The following is a 22,285-nucleotide window of genomic DNA, read 5'->3' on the forward strand; positions in this document are numbered from 1 at the left end:
TTAGTTTCTTAATATTATATGTAATTATTTTAAATAATCGTATCGTAATCAACATTAGCAAAAATTATTGTGTAGTGCATGTTTTAAGATAAAATCCCCACCAATATTTGAAGAAAATAAACATGAATTATATGATAACATGAGTATATTAATTGCTTATTCAAATGAAAGCCATTGATTAAAGTGATGACAACTTAATAAACTTACTTTACAACTAATTATATAGGATGGGAGTCAAATGTATGTGTCATAATATATTTGATATAATCTTTAGAAATGAATAGGTGAGAAGTTGAACTAACAAAATGTAGAATTTCTCACCAAACACCCACATAATCTCTACTTCCCAATACCTATAAAAGGCTCATCATCTCTTGCAATTGCATAAACAAGCACACTTCAAGTATTCATTTTGAAGCACTTGTTGTCATCTCCCCTCTGATTTTTCTTAATCATGGCTTCCCATCGTTTGCCTTTCTTTGTGCTACCGTTTTTATTCGTCACTTTGTCATTGATGAGCAGCAACACAGTCTTGGTTGGTGCTCGGCGTCTTTTGGAGACATCTGTGCCGGAGATTCCTAAACCGGAGTTGCCTAAGATACCGTCCTTCCCAAAGGTTGAACTTCCAAAGCCTGAATTACCGGAAATCCCAAAACTCGAAATACCTAAAATGCCTGAGTTGCCAAAGCCTGAATTGCCTAAAGTTCCGGAGTTGCCAAAACCTGAATTGCCTAAGGTTCCCGAGTTTCCGAAAGTGCCAGAGTTGCCAAAACCTGAACTACCTAAGGTTCCTGAGTTTCCAAAAGTGCCAGAGTTGCCAAAGCCTGAATTTCCTAAGGTTCCCGAGTTGAAAAAACCTGAAGAAGTCAAAGTTCCAGAATTACCTAAAGTTCCTGAGATGCCCAAAGCTCCTAAATTGTCAAAATCTGAAGCACCAAAAGTTCCCGGGTTACCAAAGCCAGAGTTGCCTAAAGTTCCCGAGGTGCCCAAGCCAGAGTTGCCCAAGGCTCCCGAGTTGCCAAAAGTTCCTGAGGTGCCTAAGCCAGAATTGCCAAAAGCTCCTGAATTACCGAAAATTCCCGAATTAACAAAACCAGAATTGCCTAAAATTCCTGAAGTGCCGAAACCAGAATTGCCCAAAGTTCCTGAGTTACCCAAACCAGAAATACCTAAATTACCCAACCTACCAAAGCCGGAAACACCTAAACAAGAACTGCCCTAAGTTGCCTGATTTGCCTACCATGCCAAAATCTTGAATCATGTGTTGATTAGCATATTTAAATTCATTTCATGAGTCACTTGTAGACCATATTATTTATAAAAGTTGCTTTGTGTGATTTTATTGTTATCATCTATATATTATACATGTAAACTTTCAAAATAAATTTATAGTTCTATACAAAGTTTGCCTTATTTATTTATTTAGGATTTGGTATGCATTTTTTTTTAAATGCGAAGATTTCATTAAAGAAAATATCTAGCATTCCCCTACCCATCCCATTTCATCTATTGGGAATTGAATTGATGTTCCTTGTCTTATTACAAGCATCATCTTTTATTGCAACATCCGGTAGCTGACCATTTTTTATGATTTAAGTCATTGAATTATTAAATCATTAACGGACGAACGATGCAATCATTAAATCAATGTTTATCATATATAATGTATATTAGTCATATAATTTCTACGCGGCTTTCAAAAAAACGTTTAGGGTGCTTTTTATCGTATAATATAAAAAAATTATTATTTATATAAAAATACATTAAAATTATTTTTTACTTGTGTTAAATAAATAATTTAATTTAATTTTAAATTATGATACATTAAACAAAAAAATCATAAGACATTAAAATGATTATTTTAAATAATTTAATTTTGGAATACTAATTCATTTCTTATGTCCATTGTGAGTAAACAAACTTTAATAGTTTAATTGTCTTCTAAGTTCCATCATTTGGTAGATAGAAAATAGGAAATTTGTTAAAGGAATGTTAGGGTTGTAGGGGGTCCAATTTGTTAATATACTATGATAATATTAAGCAACCTAATATGATAAAGATAAAAGCCCTTGATGTCAACTTACATTCCCCTACCCACCCAAGTGCAGCTTTTTGGGAATTCAATTGCTATGATTGTTTGGAAAGTGTCAATTTATCACTTTATTTTTAAGAGTGACAGATACGAACTCAAAACAAATATAAATTGTAAAATAAATATGAACAATATATAAAAAGAAAAAAGAAAAAACTTTTTTAGCTTTTAATTTTTATCTAAATAAGTCTTTGACTTCTAAATTACACTTCAATAAACTCTTAACATAAATTTATATTTCACTTGAAATAAAAAAATATTTAAACTCGTATAAAAGCAAAATGACATACACAAATTAACTCTTAACATAAATTAATATGCCAATTATGTAGAACACTCCCAACCATGGTCTTGCTAAACTAATATTTAGCAACACTTCCCAATACACCAAAATAAGATACAAAAAGAATTAGAAGAAATGTAACACCCCAAACCCGGCCTGAACGTTATGGCCGAATCTGGCGATGTCACATGGTAGTGTGTTTGAAAACCGTAGCTTGTGTTGGAAAACCATAACTTTGCTAAATACATTTTCCGTTTAGAGTTCTTTCATTATTATTTATTAATTCTAATATCGTGTTAATTAGTCATTCCAAAGCTTCCAAAACGTTTAATCTATGCGGAAGCTTTTAAAACAGATTGCGTAATCATGCGTACTTTGTTAAAATGTTTGGTTCTTTTGAAAACTCGAGTTTTCCTAAAACTAGTAGTTATAAATTGAAAATCCCAAATTTAAGAAAAATCCTTAGAGACCATATTTACAATAAAATTCCCAAATAAAATTTAAATTCATAATTTGGTACGAAACAGAGACAAATAAGGTTGTGTGGCCACCGCTGAGTCCTCCGCCGCACCGGTCCGCCCAAGCCTAGGGATTATCTGTACAGATAAATCAGAAGGGTGCTCAATGTGTAATCCCTATATAGAGCAAGCAGACAAAATGCAATCACAGTCTGGGCTTAAGTCCTTTCAGTACCAGATTTAGTTTCAGTTAGGGCATTAGCCCAATTCAATACAGAAGCATTCATGCATTAGGGCCTTGGCCCATTACAAGAATAAGATCAAGACAAAGAATGTAAATCATCACACAAAATCCTACCCAGCCAGCCTCTACACACCATCTTCGTCCAACCCTACACTCCATGTGGGGATATAATCAACCCACCCATCCCTACACTCCAAAAAGTACTGAATGTGGCACTAAACAGTGGTTTGTAGCTGAGTTGCCAGTAAATTAGACCCGAGGCCTTTCAGTACACTTCCTCCGAACAATACCAACCCCTAACCCAATGCAATGCAATATACAAATATGACATGCTATACATAATATCATACATGTAAACCGGCATACAGTATCAAATCATTGGGATATTATCATGCTTAATCATATCAGTCATACAGTCATTTCAGTCAATTAGGGGTCTAGGTAACCTTATCGACCCTATAGTAGGTCCACAGTCGACTCGGGCGACCCGTGCAACCTTAGCAATTAAACAGTGAAAATGAGCCTTCAAGCCCATGATGTTCGTCCGTGTGGCCCACATGGCCCAAATTGGCCTTGGTCTTGTAGCTCATACGACCTGGCCCAAAAATCTCACACGCCCGTGTGATTTACTCGTGTGGACCCACATGCCCGTGTGGCCTACACGGCCCAATTCAGTCCGGCTTGTGTATCGCACACGGCAAGCCTCGTCGATCGCACGCCCGTGTGGCGTCTACAGCCTCACTTTTTGGATTTTTGTTAATTTTCGTTTATAATGTTGCGGTTACACACCTGTAACGTTTTTGATGCAAAAGCAACTCCAAGCAATCCCGAACCTATAACTAACCAAAATACTACTCAGTTAATCACTTAACCGATGAATTAAAACCAACCCGAATGGGTTATTCAACTATTGAGCGATTGAAACTTACCCCCCAACTTTTCAAATTGGTTTGCTTACGAGGTAGTACCAGAAGAGTCTCGATCCAAGTGAAAAGATGCTACCCAAACAACAGAATAACCCCTAGTCAGAAACTTAACATTCTCAACTATTAACCACATAAAATCACTTACCAAAGTTATCCACGAAACGCCAAAATAAGGAACAAAAGTGTGAATGTAATCGAAATGAAAGCAGAATCGAAAGAAAAATGGGAAGAGAACGGTAGGTTTCGGCAAAAAGAGAGAAAAAATCCCAAAGGAGAATCGGTAGAGTTTTTGGAGAGAAACAACGTCAAAAAGATGAGTACTTACCGAATGATCGCAGTTAATCGAGGGACAACACAAGACCTAATGGAAAGAAGTTGAGGAGAAAAAGAATGGGAGAGCACAGGAATTTCGATAGCAAGAAAAAACAATGAACAAGGAAAACGGTAGCAAAAGGGAGAAGAGAAAACCGAAAATTTGATTTTTGAGAAAAAGAAAAGGGAAAAAAGATATGAACAGAATTATTCGATAAGAATCCCGATAACCCCAAAATCCCTTAATTCCCTCCATCAAACTTCCACTACCTAATTAGGATAATTTAAAACTCCTCCATCCCTTATTTTTCTCCTCAAATCACTCCAACACCTCCCAAAACCGTCCACCACTTCCTCTCAACTACCAAATTTAAATTCCACTCAAACACTTCAACATTCTGGCTAAACCAAAACACGGCACAAGTAGTAAAATAAATTTCATTTGCACAAACAAGGGTTCAAACTTCAAACCTCCTACTCTTTTGCTCTCCACTTAACCACCAAACCAACAGGCCCATTCTGACATATTTTACCAACATATAATTATAAGCCTACTGACTAGTGATAAGGCTTTGTTCAGAAAAATACAAAAATTTTCCCAAGACAATGTTTGAACTTAATATCTCACACACACACCTAGAGTACTTAACCACTGAAGCGGATACATAGTTATGTCATAAATACACGTAAACAAATATACAAGCTTTGGGGCATTACAATAAACCAAATAGAAAACTCAATATTTAGTTTGATACAAATAATACTTACAACATAGGTCTTTAAATAGACATGAGGTCTCACTACTCTTGTTTTTTAAAGCAATTTGGGGTATGACTTTTTTATTATTGTCGTGGTTGTTCAAACCTCCCCCTTCATGAATGTTCCGTTCAAACATCCTCCTCAACCATTGTCTTTAAAGCAAACATTACCTTACTGGATTTTATTTTTCATTTTCTTAGCGTGCCACTTGCATCGACGGTTTCTGGTTGCGTCACTTTATTACTGTTGGCAACCTCCCAAAGGTCTTGTCCTTGCATATAAGACATTATGCAAGTTGACCATGTATTATAGGTGTTATTAAGCTTCTTCCTTCCGCTGACAACTTGTAACCCCATCATCATATCAACAGATGATTCTTACAATGCGCCAGGTAGTTCCCATGAAAGAAATGTGGGTTACAACGGACACTCTTAAGTACCGACAACTAAGCAGCCAAGGACAATCTTCAAGTAGCTATAAAAATTCCTTTTTTGATGTGGAAGATTAGACAAATGTTGCAACCACAAAGCATACTAAGAAAAATTTCACTCCTCCAACCAAGCTCTAATGCCAATTGTAGAACACTCACGACCACAATGCCGCTAAACTAATATTTAGCTACAACTCTCCAACACTCCAAAATAAGAAACAATGAGGAATTAGAAAAAACCAAATGGTGTGAATAATACTTACAAAATAGGTCATCATTATATAGACCCAAGGTCCCACCATCATTGTTTTTCGAAGCAAAGTAAGATATGAGATTTTATATAAACTCATAACCCTTTGCCTTTTGTTCCTAAGTAATGTGGGATTTATTCACCTACATAGTACCCAAAAACTAAAGACAAAAGCTAAAGTTCGTACAACAATAAACATTAACAAAACATATTTTCCAGCAAGTTGGTATTGATATTCAACAAATTAGACCCTGGTATTGTTGATCAAGACAGAGATCTTGGGTCTTTGAGTATCTAATTTGAATTTCATTATTCGTAATTGTGATGTGTGGATCTTAAGTCTCAACATGTGTGTACGCCATGGCTGTGGGTTTTGTCTAGTTCTTTTTAGTTTTCGTCCAAGCTTTTATGATTCTTCATTCGTTATATTAATCTGATTCTACATTATAATTAATCGAATATATATCATAAAAGAATTTTCTAAAATGAAGAGCTCGTTTCAATATTGGCTAGCACATATAGATTTGCAGTTTTACCGTCTAAGATGACTTCAACCTTGTTTATGGTCTTTATCCACAAAATGAAAATGATATTTTTCTAGTTCACTAGCGGGGATTTTGGAAATTGTTATGTGATTTATTAATTTATAAGATAAACTATTAGAATAGTCACTTTTGTTTTCCTCATGTTACATTTTAGTCACTTATGTTTGAAATGTTACGTTTTAGTCATTTATGTTAACGTGTTGTAACATTTTAATCGCATCATATGTGTAATGCTGTAACACCCCTTACCCGAGACCATCACCGGAATCTAGTACGAGATGTTATCCAATTTAACTTACCAATTCGGAGCATAAAAAAAATTGCTTTTAAAATTAAATTCACTGTTCACAACAAAACTGTCTACCTGCGTGACTTTCACTAATTTAATTATAACTCGAGTTACAGAACTCAAAATTTAAATCCGTAAATTTTCCTGAAACTAGACTCATATTACTACTTACCATAAAATTTTCAGAATTTTGACTTGGCCAATTAGTACAGTTTATTCATTAAAGTATCCCTGTTTCACAGCTCGACAGATCTGACCTCTCGGCACTAAAAATCAATTATCTCTTTGTACAGAATACATATAAGGTTATCGTTTTTTATTTTGAAAATAGACTCACTAAGAAATCTACACATATAAATTATGACCCATAATTCTTTCTGTACAATTCATAATGATTTTATAAAGTCAGAACAGGGACTTCAAAACCATTCTGACCCTGTCTCACTAAAATTCAAATATCTCAAAATACAGAATTCCATTTCCTACATCGTTTCTTTCATATAAAAATACACTTGATAAGCTTTAATTCCATATATAATTCACTCTCTAATTCCATTTCTACTATTTATGGTGAATTTTTACATTCACGTCACTGCTGCTGTCAAAGAAACTGCTTCTTTGAATTAGTTACCATTTACACATACATAATACCAAAACATAATCTTTACTAACCATTTCAATAGCTAATCTTAGTCATATCATTTGAACATGCTCAAAATGATTAAGACTCTATACATGCCATAGTTCAAACATTTTGAAAAGCACATAATACCGAGATGGCTATGATAGTGTGATACGAGCTCCGACGGTCCACTATTCGATCAAGTTCAAATCACTATAAAACAAAGGAAAGAAAGAGATGTGTAAGCTATAAATAGCTTAGTAAGTTACATGTAAACAATAATTACTCATTTAATAATTAACACTTTTAACATATAACTAATCAAAACATTTCTTAGCAATTTCAATCACTTACACATGCACAATCTTACCAATTCACTTGCATATACATTTTCACACTTAACATTTCATATTCACTTTAATTCATTATTAATCCCGTTGAACAGTTGGAATATACACGGATACGTAGAGATTTAGCACATAAGTGCCATAATCGATATGTAGCGAAGCTACCAGCGATATGTAGCCGAAGCTACCACTGAAATGTAGCCGAAGCTACCACTGATCAATAACACTGGAAATGTCCACGGGCCTGCTCACACAAGCTGTCAGGTGTCTGCAACACATGCTAGATCACCCAACACCCGGGACTCACTGTAACACTTTGTAACACTGTAAACTTCGGTCTCTAGTGACATGTCACTTGTATCCAATTCTATTCCTAAGTTCAACCGGAATTTACACTTAACACTTTATTACTTGAATAATTCATGAACAATTTTCCTTCCACATTCAATATTAATTCACATATCAAATATAATTCACAATTTATACAAATATAACTATTATTTACATATAACTTACCTCGGATGCAAAACGACTATTTTTTGTAATTTAGTCGATAACTTTCTCTTTTCCCCGATCACTTCCACTATTTCTTCTTTCTTGATCTATATTAACACAATTTAATACATTTTATCAACATTTCATTCAAATACAATTCATACACAACATTTTGGCAAATTTACATTTTTCCGAAACTTTTCAAAATTCCACTTTTGTCCCTAAGCTCGTAAAAATAAAATTCACTAAATTTTTAAATTTCAAACTTCACTAAATCATATTTCATGCTCATAACAGCCCTCAATTTCACAAAATCACAACTTTATGCACACTTTACCATCTTTCACAATTTAGCCCTTTTCAACATTTTCATCAAAATTCATCTAGTAAAACTTGTAATTAACACTTCAAACATTCATTATCTAACATCACTAATCAATTTACAATTATATCATGAATGGGTAAATTTTCAAACTTTAATTTCATTTAAATTAAATAGTAGAAACATGAAATTCAAGCTTCAATAAGCATAAAAATACGAAAATAATTAAAAGCGGGCAAGAAATCACTTACAATTGAGCTTAGGAAGTTCAAGAACCCTAGCTATGGTGACATGAATTTTTTTTTGGCAGCAAACGTCTGATTTTAAGAAGATGAACACTTGTTTTCATCTTTGTTTTGTCTTTTATTCAATTTGGACAAAAATGCCCTTGACCCATTACTTAGATATTTTTCTAGAAATACCCTTTTGTGTCCATAACACTAATTTATGGTCTAATTGCCACATAAACACTTCCAATTTCATGCAATAATTCAATTAAGTCATTTAATCACTAATTAGACACACTTTGCATTTTTTCAATTTAGTCCTAAAATTCAATTAAGCACTAAAGCATTAAAATTTCCTATCCATATTTTCACACAATATTTCAATCAATCAGTAACTAATAAAATTTATAAAATTAAACTATTTCACTTGGATTTGTGGTTACTGAAACCACTATTCGATTAGGCCCTATTCGGGCTATCACAATTCTCCCCTTAGGGATTTTCGTCCCGAAAATCTTACCGATGAATAAGTTGGGATCTGTTTCCTCATAGCCTCCTCGGTTTCCCATGTTGCCTCTTCCATCCCATGTCGTTGCCATAACACTTTCACTAAAGCAATTTCTTTGTTTCTCAACTGTTTCACTTCTCGTGCCAAGATTCGAATCGGTTCTTCTTCGTATGTCATATCCGATCGAATTTCCACTTCAGTCGGTGAAATCACATGTGATGGGTCCGATCGATATCGCCTCAACATAGAAACATGAAACACATTATGAATTCTTTCCAATTAGGGGTAAAGACAATCGATAAGCCATTGGACCAATTCTTTCTATCACTTCATACGGACCAATAAATCTTGGACTTAATTTACCTTTACGGCCAAATCTCGAATTTTCTTCCATGGAGACACTTTCGAAATACTTTATCACCCACTTGAAACTCAATCTCTTTTCTTTTCAAATCGCATCGACTTACATCGATCCGATGCGACTTTCAAACAATCACGGATTATCTTCACTTTTCTTGATTTCTTTTACCAAATCGACTCCATGTAACGATTTTCATTAAGTTCAGTCCAATATAATGGAGTCCGACACTTTCAAATCCATACAACGCTTCATAAGGTGCCATTTTATGCTGGATTGATAACTATTATTATATGCAAACTCCACCAAAGGTAGATATTTTCCCAATTACCTTCAAATTCCAATACACAACATCTCAACATATCTTGAGCACTTGAATTACTCTTTCGATCGTCCATCGGTTTGGGGTGAAATCTTTGTACTAAAATTCAATTTAGTACCCAATGCCTCTTGTAATTTCTTCCAAAACCTTGAAGTAAACCGTGGATCTCTATCAGATATAATAGACGCAGGCACACCATGTAATCGAACTATCTCAGCAATATACAATTCAGCTAACTTGTCAAGTGAAAAACTCATTCGTACAGGAATGAAATGAGCTGACTTAGTCAATCGATCAACTATTACCCAAATTGAGTCTTTCTTTTCGGTGACAATGGCAATCCGAAACAAAATCCATAGTAATTCTATCCCACTTCCACTCGGGCACCATAATAGGTTGAAGTAACCCTGAAGGTACTTGGTGTTCAGCTTTTACTTGTTGGCACACAAAACACTTTGTCACATACTCAGAGATATCCCGTTTCATACCCGGCCACCAATATAATTTCTTTAAATCATTGTACATTTTTACACTAAGGGGTGAAGCGCTTAGCGACTATCATGTGCTTCTGCAAAATTTTCGAATTAAATCAACATTTTTGAACACATATTACGTCATGAAACATTAAACATCCATCCGAATCAATCCGAAAATCGAATTATCGCCCACTTTGCTCGAGTCTTTTTCTTTGTAATTCATTATCCACTTTCGAGCCTCATAAATTTCTTGAAGAAACAATGGACTAGCTTTTAACTCGCAAGCAATGATCCATCTTGATCAATGTTAATCTTGTATTCAAAGCTCTCAAAGCAAGAGAGACTTTTCGCTCAAAGCATCAGCAACTATATTGGCTTTTCCCGGATGATAATCTATTACAAGTTCATAATCTTTCATCAATTCCAACCATCTTCGCTGCCGCAAATTCAGATCTTTTTGTGTCATAACATATTTCAAACTTTTATGATCTGTAAAAACATGACATTTCTCACCATATAAATAATGACGCCAAATCTTCAAAGCAAAGACAATAGCAGCCAACTCTAAATCATGGGTAGGATAATTTCGTTCATGCGGTTTCAATTGTCGAGAAGCATACGCTATCACTTTTCCTTCTTGCATCAATACACATCCAAGCCCATTTAATGACGCGTCACTATAAACAACAAATTCCTTTCCTGACTCAGGTTGCACTAACACTGGTGCCTCAGTTAAACACTTCTTTAATTTCTCAAAACTTTGTTGACACTCATCGGTCCATTCGAACTTAACATCTTTTTGCAACAATTTTGTCATCGGTAAAGCTATCATCGAAAAACCTTCTACAAATCGACGATAATATCCGGCTAAGCCCAGAAAACTCCTAACTTCAGATACATTTCTTGGAGGCTTCCATTCAACTATTGCCGATATCTTATTCGGATCCACTCGAATGCCATCTCCCGAGACAACATGTCCCAAAAATCCAACTTCACTAAGCCAAAATTCACATTTGCTAAATTTAGCAAACAATTTCTTTTCTCGCAGCGTTTGTAGCACAATTCTTAAATGTTCAGCATGCTCGACTTCACTTCGGGAATAAATAAGAATATCATCTATAAACACCACAACAAATTTATCCAAATAGGGCCGGAAAATTCGATTCATCAAATCCATAAAAATAGCTGGAGCATTAGTCAGACCAAAAGGCATTACAAGAAACTCATAGTGACCATACCGGGTTCTGAAAGCAGTCTTTGGCACATCTGACTCTTTAACCCTCAATTGGTAATGTCCGGATCTCAAATCAATTTTGGAAAACACTGTGGCATCCTTTAACTGATCAAACAAGTCATCTATTCGGGGCAATGGATATTTATTCTTTACTGTCACTTTATTAAGTTGACGATAATCAATACACAATCTCAATGTCCCATCCTTTTTCTTCACAAATAGCACGGGAGCACCCACGGAGAATAACTTGGTCAGCGAATCCTTTATCCGTCAACTCTTGCAATTGCACTTTTAATTCTTTTAATTGATTGGTGCCATTCGTAAGGAGCAATCGATATTGGAGCGATACGCATTACTTCAATACCAAACTCTACTTCTCTAATCGGAGGCAAACACGCAACTCTTCCGGGAACACATCTAAATATTCACATACCACGGCACTTGATTCGATCTTTGTTTGAGACACTTTTGTATTCAACACATAAGCAAGATATGCTTCACAACCATTTTCAAACATTTACGGCGGACATGGCGAAATCACAATTGGCATCACATTTGACTTATCTGTTTCAACCCAAGAACTGTACCACTACTACACTTCAACTCAAGAATTTTTCGACTACAATCTATCTTGGCCTTATGCAATGTCAACCAATCCATCCCCAAAATAACATCAAATTCATCAAATGGCAACAACATCAAGTTGGCGGAAACACCGACCTTGTATCATCAAAGGACAATTTTGCATATTTTATCAACTATCACATGCTTGCCTAAAGGATTCGACACTTTAATCACATACTCGGTCAATTCAACACACAAATTCTTATCGGACACTAAATTCATACATACATACGAGTGAGTAGAACCAGGATCAATCAATGCAAGAACATTAGTGTCGTAAGAGAAAATATACCGATGATCACATCGGGAAGATGTTTCCTCTCTAGCTCGGATGGCATAAGCTCTTGCTGGAGCTCCCACTTGAGATCTTCTGATCGTGTCTTTTGTTACACCTTTACCACTAGTTCCGGTCCCCACATTTCTCGATGGTCTTCCTCTAGTAGTCACCTTCGCTCGATCTCACATTTTGAAACTTTTCTATCTCTTCTCTTTCGGACAATCTTTCACAAAATGATCTTGAGATCCACATTTAAAACATGCTCGGTGATTAAATAACATTCCCTAAATGTCGTTTTCCACAATGTTGACATTCCAGTCTAGTAGGTTTAACACTACCTACACTTGCCATAGAAGTCGCTTTGAGCTTTGGAACACGAATATTGTCTTCCTCGATCTCTTTGAAAATTCACACTAGAAACATTCGATCGAGTATTCATTTCTCTAGACTTCTTCGTTTGAAATTGAAATGACTTGCCCATTGATCTTTTCTTGCATCTCTTGCTTCACTTTCCACCTTTCTTTTCTCTTTGCTCAATTCTTCACCTTGATAGCTCTTTCAACTAGTACCACTAACTCTTTAATTTCAAGAATTCCCACTAGCAATCGATATCCTCGTTTAATCCATCTTCAAACCTTTTGCACAATGTAGCTTCATTAGATACACACTCTTGGGCATACTTGCTTAATTTGACAAATTCTCGTTCATATTCGGCTACCGTCATGCGCCCTTGTTTCAATTCAAGAAACTCTTTTCTCTTTTGATCAATGAAACAATGACTCACATACTTCTTTCGAATTCTTCTTGAAAGAAATCCCATGTAACTTTCTCTTTAGGCACCCTGACACTAAAGTTTTCCACCAATTATAAGTGAATCCTCAACAATGAGATAGCACATTTGAGACTTTCTTACGAGTACAAGATAATTCATCCAACACTCGATGGTATTATCAAGCGAACTCTGCTCTTCGGGATCATCATTTACATTAGCTCGGAACTCTTGGCTCCATACTTTCAATTTTGTCCTTTGGAGGCTTTGACAATCTTAACACTTCAGTTTGTTGAGGAGCTATGGGAGCGACTTGAGGAATAGGAGGCGGAGGAGGTTGAGCATTAGGATTAGTTCTAACAAACTCGGTGTACCAATTGTTCATCATTTGGAGAAAAGCTTCTCGAGCCTCATCTCCTTGACCCTGAGTCTCAAATCGACTTTCAACAGGCACATTACTTTGAGCATCATCAGCTGTATCTCGGTTAGAATCCATTACTATAAAAAAAAACATTTTAAGATGTCAGGAGTCGTCACACTATCATTATTCAATTATGGCATGTATAGATAGTCTATTACACTCGCTACGTTAGTCCGAGAATCGACTAAACCGTAGCTCTGATACCACTAAATGTAACACCCCTTACCCGAGACCGTCACCGGAATCTAGTACGAGATGTTATCCAATTTAACTTACCAATTCGGAGCATAAAAAAATTGCTTTTAAAATTAAATTCACTGTTCACAACAAAACTGTCTACCTGCGTGACTTTCACTAATTTAATTATAACTCGAGTTACAGAACTCAAAATTTAAATCCGTAAATTTTCCCTGAAACTAGACTCATATTACTACTTACCATAAAATTTTCAGAATTTTTGACTTGGCCAATTAGTACAGTTTATTCATTAAAGTATCCCCTGTTTCACAGCTCGACAGATCTGACCTCTCGGCACTAAAAATCAATTATCTCTTTGTACAGAATACATATAAGGTTATCGTTTTTTTATTTTGAAAATAGACTCACTAAGAAATCTACACATATAAATTATGACCCATAATTCTTTCTGTACAATTCATAATGATTTTATAAAGTCAGAACAGGGGACTTCAAAAACCATTCTGACCCTGTCTCACTAAAATTCAAATATCTCAAAATACAGAATTCCTTTTCCTACATCGTTTCCTTCATATAAAAATAGACTTGATAAGCTTTAATTCCATATATAATTCACTCTCTAATTCCATTTCTACTATTTATGGTGAATTTTTACATTCACGTCACTGCTGCTGTCAAAGAAACTGCTTCTTTGAATTAGTTACCATTTACACATACATAATACCAAAACATAATCTTTACTAACCATTTCAATAGCTAATCTTAGTCATATCATTTGAACATGCTCAAAATGATTAAGACTCTATACATGCCATAGTTCAAACATTTTGAAAAGCACATAATACCGAGATGGCTATGATAGTGTGATACGAGCTCCGACGGTCCACTATTCGATCAAGTTCAAATCACTATAAAACAAAGGAAAGAAAGAGATGTGTAAGCTATAAATAGCTTAGTAAGTTACATGTAAACAATAATTACTCATTTAATAATTAACACTTTTAACATATAACTAATCAAAACATTTCTTAGCAATTTCAATCACTTACACATGCACAATCTTACCAATTCACTTGCATATACATTTTCACACTTAACATTTCATATTCACTTTAATTCATTATTAATCCCGTTGAACAGTTGGAATATACACGGATACGTAGAGATTTAGCACATAAGTGCCATTAATCGATATGTAGCCGGCTACCACCGATATGTAGCCGAAGCTACCACTGAAATGTAGCCGAAGCTACCACTGATCAATAACACTGGAAATGTCCACGGGCCTGCTCACACAAGCTGTCAGGTGTCTGCAACACATGCTAGATCACCCAACACCGGGACTCACTGTAACAACTGTAACATCAGTAACACTGGTCTCTAGTGACATGTCACTTGTATCCAATTCTATTCCTAAGTTCAACCGGGAATTTACACTTAACACTTTATTACTTGAATAATTCATGAACAATTTTCCTTCCACATTCAATATTAATTCACATATCAAATATAATTCACAATTTATACAAATATAACTATTATTTACATATAACTTACCTCGGATGCAAAACGACTATTTTTTGTAATTTAGTCGATAACTTTCTCTTTTCCCCGATCACTTCCACTATTTCTTCTTTCTTGATCTATATTAACACAATTTAATACATTTTATCAACATTTCATTCAAATACAATTCATACACAACATTTTGGCAAATTTACATTTTTCCCGAAACTTTTCAAAATTCCACTTTTGTCCCTAAGCTCGTAAAAATAAAATTCACTAAATTTTTAAATTTCAAACTTCACTAAATCATATTTCATGCTCATAACAGCCCTCAATTTCACAAAATCACAACTTTATGCACACTTTACCATCTTTCACAATTTAGCCCTTTTCAACATTTTCATCAAAATTCATCTAGTAAAACTTGTAATTAACACTTCAAACATTCATTATCTAACATCACTAATCAATTTACAATTATATCATGAATGGGTAAATTTTCAAACTTTAATTTCATTTAAATTAAATAGTAGAAACATGAAATTCAAGCTTCAATAAGCATAAAAATACGAAAATAATTAAAAGCGGGCAAGAAATCACTTACAATTGAGCTTAGGAAGTTCAAGAACCCTAGCTATGGTGACATGAATTTTTTTTTGGCAGCAAACGTCTGATTTTAAGAAGATGAACACTTGTTTTCATCTTTGTTTTGTCTTTTATTCAATTTGGACAAAAATGCCCTTGACCCATTACTTAGATATTTTTCTAGAAATACCCTTTTGTGTCCATAACACTAATTTATGGTCTAATTGCCACATAAACACTTCCAATTTCATGCAATAATTCAATTAAGTCATTTAATCACTAATTAGACACACTTTGCATTTTTTCAATTTAGTCCTAAAATTCAATTAAGCACTAAAGCATTAAAATTTCCTATCCATATTTTCACACAATATTTCAATCAATCAGTAACTAATAAAATTTATAAAATTAAACTATTTCACTTGGATTTGTGGTTACGAAACCACTATTCCGATTAGGCCCTATTTCGGGCTATCACAAATGCTATGTCCGTTTCCTATTTTCACATAATACTTACAAAAAAACCACTTTATTTTTGTTAATAAATTTAATGACTACCATTTGAGGCATTATTGAAATTTTAAAATTTTAAAATTATATTAATTTAAAACAATCAAATTGAAAAATAAATACTAAATCCACAACTTACTCATAGTAAAAGACTAATAGCAAAACTCGACCTAATAAATTTAATTTTATGATTTAAATAAAACTGAAATTTGAAAATTGAAAAGTACAATACTAATATTAACCAAATTAAAATATATAGCCTAAATCTGCAACTTATACATAATATAAATACTAATAGTGAAATTTAATTTTTTAATTCATGTAACATTCAAAGAATATCAAACAAAATTTTATCTGTGCCATAGTCATTTGATATAATGATTATTAGTGCTATAGTCATTTAATATAATTGCTATGCTTAGTGTGCGACTCGTTGGGTTTTTAGGCTTAATTAGGATTTTAAAAGAACTCTCATTAGAATTTTTTTTTTAAAAACGAAATAATAAAAAATAAGAATGAACATTCGATTGAATTGAGTTAAATCAAATTGAGTGAAAAAATTTCAAGTTAATCGAGTTGACAAGTCATTCAAGTTAATCGAGTTGACAAGTCATATTTTATCATCCTAACTCAATTTGAATTTTTTTTCGAACTGAGTTGAGTGAAATGAAATTCAAGTCGAGTCGAATTGAGTGAAATTATTTGAATTAAATTTAAAAAATTAAACATGTCAAATTAAAATCTTATTATGGTATAACTAATTCCATATTAGAGCACATAAATTTGAAACAATATATATCTGAAAACTTTTTCAAAGCAAAATAAGAAAAAAGATACAATACATTTGAATAATTAATTAACTTATTTAGGTCCCAAAATTATTATTTTAGAAAATTTTTAAAATTTTAATTTTCTTTATATATTCTTTAGAATTTTTAAAAGAATTTTATATTCTTTTAAAAAGATATAAAGTTTTCAAAGCAAAAAAAGAAAAAAGAAGATACAATACATTTGAATAATTAATTAACTTATTTAGGTCCCAAAATTATTATTTTAGAAAAATTTAAAATTTTAATTTTCTTTATATGTTCTTTAGAATTTTTCAAAAAATTTATATTCTTTTAGAAAAGATATAAATTTTAGAATTTTTATAAATATTTTTAATTTTAAAATATGATTTTGTAATTTTTGTTAAGAGAGGGACAAAATTGCTCATTTTAAAAATTGACAAGGACTAAAGGCGTATTTACACCAATCTGTTATTCGAATTGTAAAATTCAACTTGATTCGAACTCGAAACTCGAATTACTCATTCGAGTTGACTCAAGAAAAATTGAATAACTTAATTCGATTAACTCAAAATTCATTTTTTTTCAATTTTTTCAAATTGAATCGAGTTTCGCTCACCGTAACAACAAGCATAAACAAATAACCACAGTTGCAAAATCCAATTAGTAGTTCAACAAACCAAAAAGAAAAACACACACACTGGGTGGCATGTTCTATTTTATAATTTGTATATTTATATCGTTAATTTTTTATATTTTGATTATATTTGAAGTATTATATAAATTTTATCACGTCCATATATTAAATAATATTTTAAATTAATTTATATTGTTTTTATCATTATATCGTATCCAAAATTAACAAATATTATTATGTTTTATTGAAGAGCCATTAAGATAGAAATCCAAAATAGACTAAATCCAATTTGTTTAATTTTATTATGATAATATGAACAAATTAATCGATTATTCAACTCATAAAAAAGACCAAAGGCGTTGAGTTGATGACAACTTAGTTGAATTGGTGACAACAAATTATATATGTTTGAGAATCATCATCATATATCTCATAGTCAGATATAGTTTTCAGTAATAAATAGGTGAGAAGTTGACCTAACAAAATCTAAATTTCTCATCACAAAATCTTCACTTCCCAATACCTATAAAAGGGTCATCAGCTCATGCAATTGCATAACCAAGCACACCTCAAATATTCATTTTGAAGCACTTCTTGGTATCTAGCTTCTGGTTTTTTTAACCATGGCTTCCCATCGATTCCCTTTCTTTTTGCTATCGTTTTACTCATCACTATATCATTGATGACCAGCAACATAGTCTTGGTTGGTGCCCGACGTCTTTTAGAGACATTTGTGCCGAAGATTCCTAAACCATAGTTGCCTAAGATATTGTCATTCCCAAAGGTTGAACTCTCAAAGCCTAAGTTGCCAGAAATCTCAAAACCTGAAATACCTAAAATGCCAGAGTTGTCAAGACCTGAATTGCCTAAAGTTCCGGAGTTGCCAAAACCTGAGTTGCCTAAAGTGCCAAAGTTTCCAAAGCCAGAATTTCCAAAAGCTCCCAAGTTACCTAAGTTGCAAAAACCTGATGAAGTCAAAGTTTCAGAGTTACCAAAGCAAGAATTACCTAGAGTTCCAAAGGTGCCCAAACCAGAATTACCTAAAACTCCTGAGCTACTAAAACCTGAATTACCGAAAGTTCTTCAGTTACCAAAGCAAGAATTGCCTAAACTTTCCCAAGGTGCCCAAGCTAGAATTACCCAAAGTTCCTGAGTTGCCAAAACTTGAATTACCAAAAGCTCTTGAGTTACCAAAGCCAGAATTATCTAAAACTCCTGAGTTGCCAAAACCTGAATTACTAAAAGTTCTTGAGTTACCAAAGCCAGAATTGCCTATAGTTCATGAGGTGTCCAAGCCAGAATTACCTAAAGCTCCTGAGTTGCCAAAACTCGAATTATCAAAATTTCTTGAGTTACCAAAGTCTGAATTGCCTAAAGTTCCTGAGGTGCCCAAGTCAAAATTACCCAAAGCTCCTGAGTTGCCAAAACATGAATCACCAAAAGTTCCTAAGTTACCAATGCCTGAATTGTCTAGAGTTCCTGAAGTGCCCAAGCCAAAATTACCCAAAGCTCTTGAATTACCAAAGCCTGAATTACGTAAAATTCAATCAAAATAAAGAATAAATCATGGCCATTAATTTAGGTAATTAAGGATTGTGATAAATAAAAGAATAAAAGAAAATAAAGAATGAGAAGGAGTGCTCATCTCATCTCTGGTTTTTGCTCTCATAATTCGAGTTTATTAAATAATTATATCTATATCAGATTCTATTTTCTACCCCCTACCAACATTTTATGATGGTTTTGTATTTTATTCAATTTGGTCCCTAATGTACGAAACTAACAATTAAACTTTACAATTTAGTCATTTTCTTAATCTAAACTTAATTTCTAACAAATTCACACCAATTTAAACTAATTCTCAACAATGGTAACTTTCAAAACTTTAGCAGTCTTATAAATTAGTACATGGGCTAACTAAATCAAGCTCCCATAACCTCAAATTTATAAAAAAAATACAAGAAAATGGATTGAATTCACCTACCAATTTGTGGCCGAAAGCTTTGAAAAGCTTGGAGAATTTTCTTTGGATTTTAACAATGAAAGGTCCTACAAAATAAGAGACATGTGAAAAGCTTAAATATCAATCAAAATAGCCTAAGGGTTTAATTCTTTCATACCTTTTCTTGTAAACATTTATGAGCTTTCATTGTATTCATTTAACTCAAGTGTTTTTCTTTGTAGTAGTGCTTAATTGACAAACATTCTAATCTTGTAAGAATTACTTCTTAGTTTGCTTATTTGTTCACTTTGAGAGAGGGTTAATTCTCAAGATTTGGGTAGAAGCCTTAAGGGAGTGCAATCTTAAGATTTTGGGGCATAAATCTTAAGAGAATTGTAAGTTTAAACATTGCCTTCAAAGGTTACCAAATTAGTGAATTTGGGGAAATCTTTAATTGTGGTAAACTAAGGTAGTAGAGTAGACAATTGGGGTCGAATCACTATAAATCATTGTGTTCTTTGTTGCACAATTTTCTATTACTTTCACCACAACATCTCAAAAGGCCAATTCAACTTCCCTATCGGCGATCTCTAGTTGATCCTTCCAAGCTAATAATTTTTTCCTAAAAAAAATTTGTATTCTAAAATTTCCCTTTCAATCCTATTTTAGTGAAAATATGAATTGAAATATTTCGAATAGTTTTTGCTTAACCCTATTTTTAAAAAAATTCGTTACCATAAAGATAATACACATACATGACAAATACAAATTAAAAGTGTAACACAAGTATACACATATATATATATGTTCCATCGATTACAATGAAGAATTCAACTAATGCAATCCACCGTCGACGAAGAACTAGATAAAAGTCTGACTAATTTAGAAAGAATCAGACAAAACTTACACACAAAATGAGAAAAAAACCCATACATTATAATTGGAGATGGTAAAACTCAAATCCGAACCTTCAAGATTCGAAACTTCAACCTTTCCCACCAAGTATGAACTCAAATTCTTTATTTTGAAAACATTTGTTGCAATTTCATTTCTTTATTTTGCCCCTTAACCCCAGTAAAATATTTTGCTATAATATTTGAATACTAAATTTGCTATACCATTTGTTGCTTTGATAATATGAGCATGTTAATTGATTGTTCAATTAATAAATTTACTTTATAATTAATTATTTATATTGATAGTACGTGTCATCATACATATCATATGTAATAATTTTCAATAAAGAATAGGTGAGAAGTTGAGCTAACAAAATGTAGAATTTCTCACCAAACACCTTCAAATTTTCTGTTCTTCACTTCCCAATACCTATGAAAGGGCCATTAGCAAATTGCATAAACAAGCACACTTCAAGTGATCATTTTTAAGAACTCGTTGTTATCTCGTATATGATTTTCTTAACCATGGCTCACCCTCGTTATCCTTTCTTTGTTCTACTGTTTTTATTCATCACTTTGTCGTTGATGAGCAGCAATACGGTTTTGGTTGGTGCCCGACGTCTTTTGGAGACATCTGTATCAAAGATTCCTAAATCGGAGTTGCCTAAGATATCATCCTTCCCAAAGATTGAACTCCCAAAGCCTGAGTAGCCAGAAATCTCAAGACCTGAAATACCTAAAATGCTTGAGTTGTCAAAGCCTGAATTACCCAAAGTTTCGGAGTTACCAAAGCTTGAATTTCTTAAATTTCCTGTGTTGCCTAAGTTGCCTGAGTTGCAAAAACCCAAAGAAGTCAATGATCCAGAGTTACCAAAGCCAGAATTACCTAAAGTTCATGAGATTCCCAAAGCTCCTAAATTACCGAAAATTCTCAAGTTACCAAAGCCAGAATTGTCTAAAGTTCCTGAGATGCCCAAGCCAGAATTGCCCAAAGCTCCTGAGTTACCGAAGCCAAAATTGCCCAAAGTTCCTGAGGCGCCCAAGCCAAAATTGCCCAAAGCTCCCAAGTTACCAAATCCTAAATTACCAAAAGTTCTCGAGTTACCAAAGTCAAAATTGCCTAAAGTTCCTAAGCTGCTCAAGCCAGAATTGCCCAAAGCTCCTAAATTGTCAAAACCTGAATTACCAAAAATTCCCGAGTTAACAAAACCAGAATTGTCTAAAGTGCTCAAAGTGCCAAAACCAGAATTGCCCAAAGCTCTTGAGTTGCCGAAAATTCCCGAATTACCTAATTATCTAACATGCCAAAACTTGAAGAACTCAAAGCTACCCAAACCAGAATTACCTAAATTATCCAACTTGGAAACTCGAAACACCTAAACAAGAACTTCCCTAATTTACTCATGACACTACCTTTGTTTTCCTTCCATATCAAGCATATGGTTTTTCGTTTTTCTTTATAGGAGTGTGTTGATTAGTATATTTGAGTTCATTTGATGATTTACTTACGGATCAGACAATTCATGAATGCTTGTTTGAGTGATTTTATTGCTATTATCTATATATAAAGTTTGGTTTTGACAAATTTTCTAATACAAGAAAGACAAATATGTTGGTCAATTAACATCAGCAG

At 33.5% G+C, this 22,285-nt stretch overlaps 1 protein-coding gene, 2 long non-coding RNA genes and 2 pseudogenes across 3 annotated transcripts; 3 read left to right on the forward strand and 2 right to left on the reverse strand.

Annotated features, from left to right (window-relative positions):
• Positions 1-390: 390 nt before the first annotated feature.
• Positions 391-1,421, forward strand: LOC105780053 (protein PELPK1-like). Its single transcript, XM_052629317.1, is given in 2 exon segments — positions 391-1,216; positions 1,218-1,421. Coding segments are annotated over 2 exon segments (801 nt in total). The 5' UTR covers positions 391-454; the 3' UTR covers positions 1,257-1,421.
• Positions 1,422-7,292: 5,871 nt separating this feature from the next.
• Positions 7,293-8,677, reverse strand: LOC128040649 (uncharacterized). Its single transcript, XR_008195453.1, has 3 exons — positions 8,626-8,677; positions 8,074-8,159; positions 7,293-7,423 (listed from the first exon to the last, which is right to left on the reverse strand). It is a non-coding gene; the product is annotated as an uncharacterized LOC128040649 (long non-coding RNA).
• A 5,888-nt stretch (positions 8,678-14,565) lies between these two features.
• LOC128040650 (uncharacterized) lies at positions 14,566-15,950 on the reverse strand. The gene is made up of 3 exons (XR_008195454.1): positions 15,899-15,950; positions 15,346-15,431; positions 14,566-14,696 (listed from the first exon to the last, which is right to left on the reverse strand). It is a non-coding gene; the product is annotated as an uncharacterized LOC128040650 (long non-coding RNA).
• A 2,458-nt stretch (positions 15,951-18,408) lies between these two features.
• Positions 18,409-19,508, forward strand: LOC105779124 (protein PELPK1-like; annotated as a pseudogene).
• Positions 19,509-21,145: 1,637 nt separating this feature from the next.
• On the forward strand, positions 21,146-22,032 carry LOC105779123 (protein PELPK1-like; annotated as a pseudogene).
• The last annotated feature ends 253 nt before the right edge of the window (positions 22,033-22,285 follow it).

Source organism: Gossypium raimondii, chromosome 4, assembly GCF_025698545.1.
Source record: "Gossypium raimondii isolate GPD5lz chromosome 4, ASM2569854v1, whole genome shotgun sequence".
In the NCBI taxonomy this organism is placed as follows: domain Eukaryota; kingdom Viridiplantae; phylum Streptophyta; class Magnoliopsida; order Malvales; family Malvaceae; genus Gossypium; species Gossypium raimondii.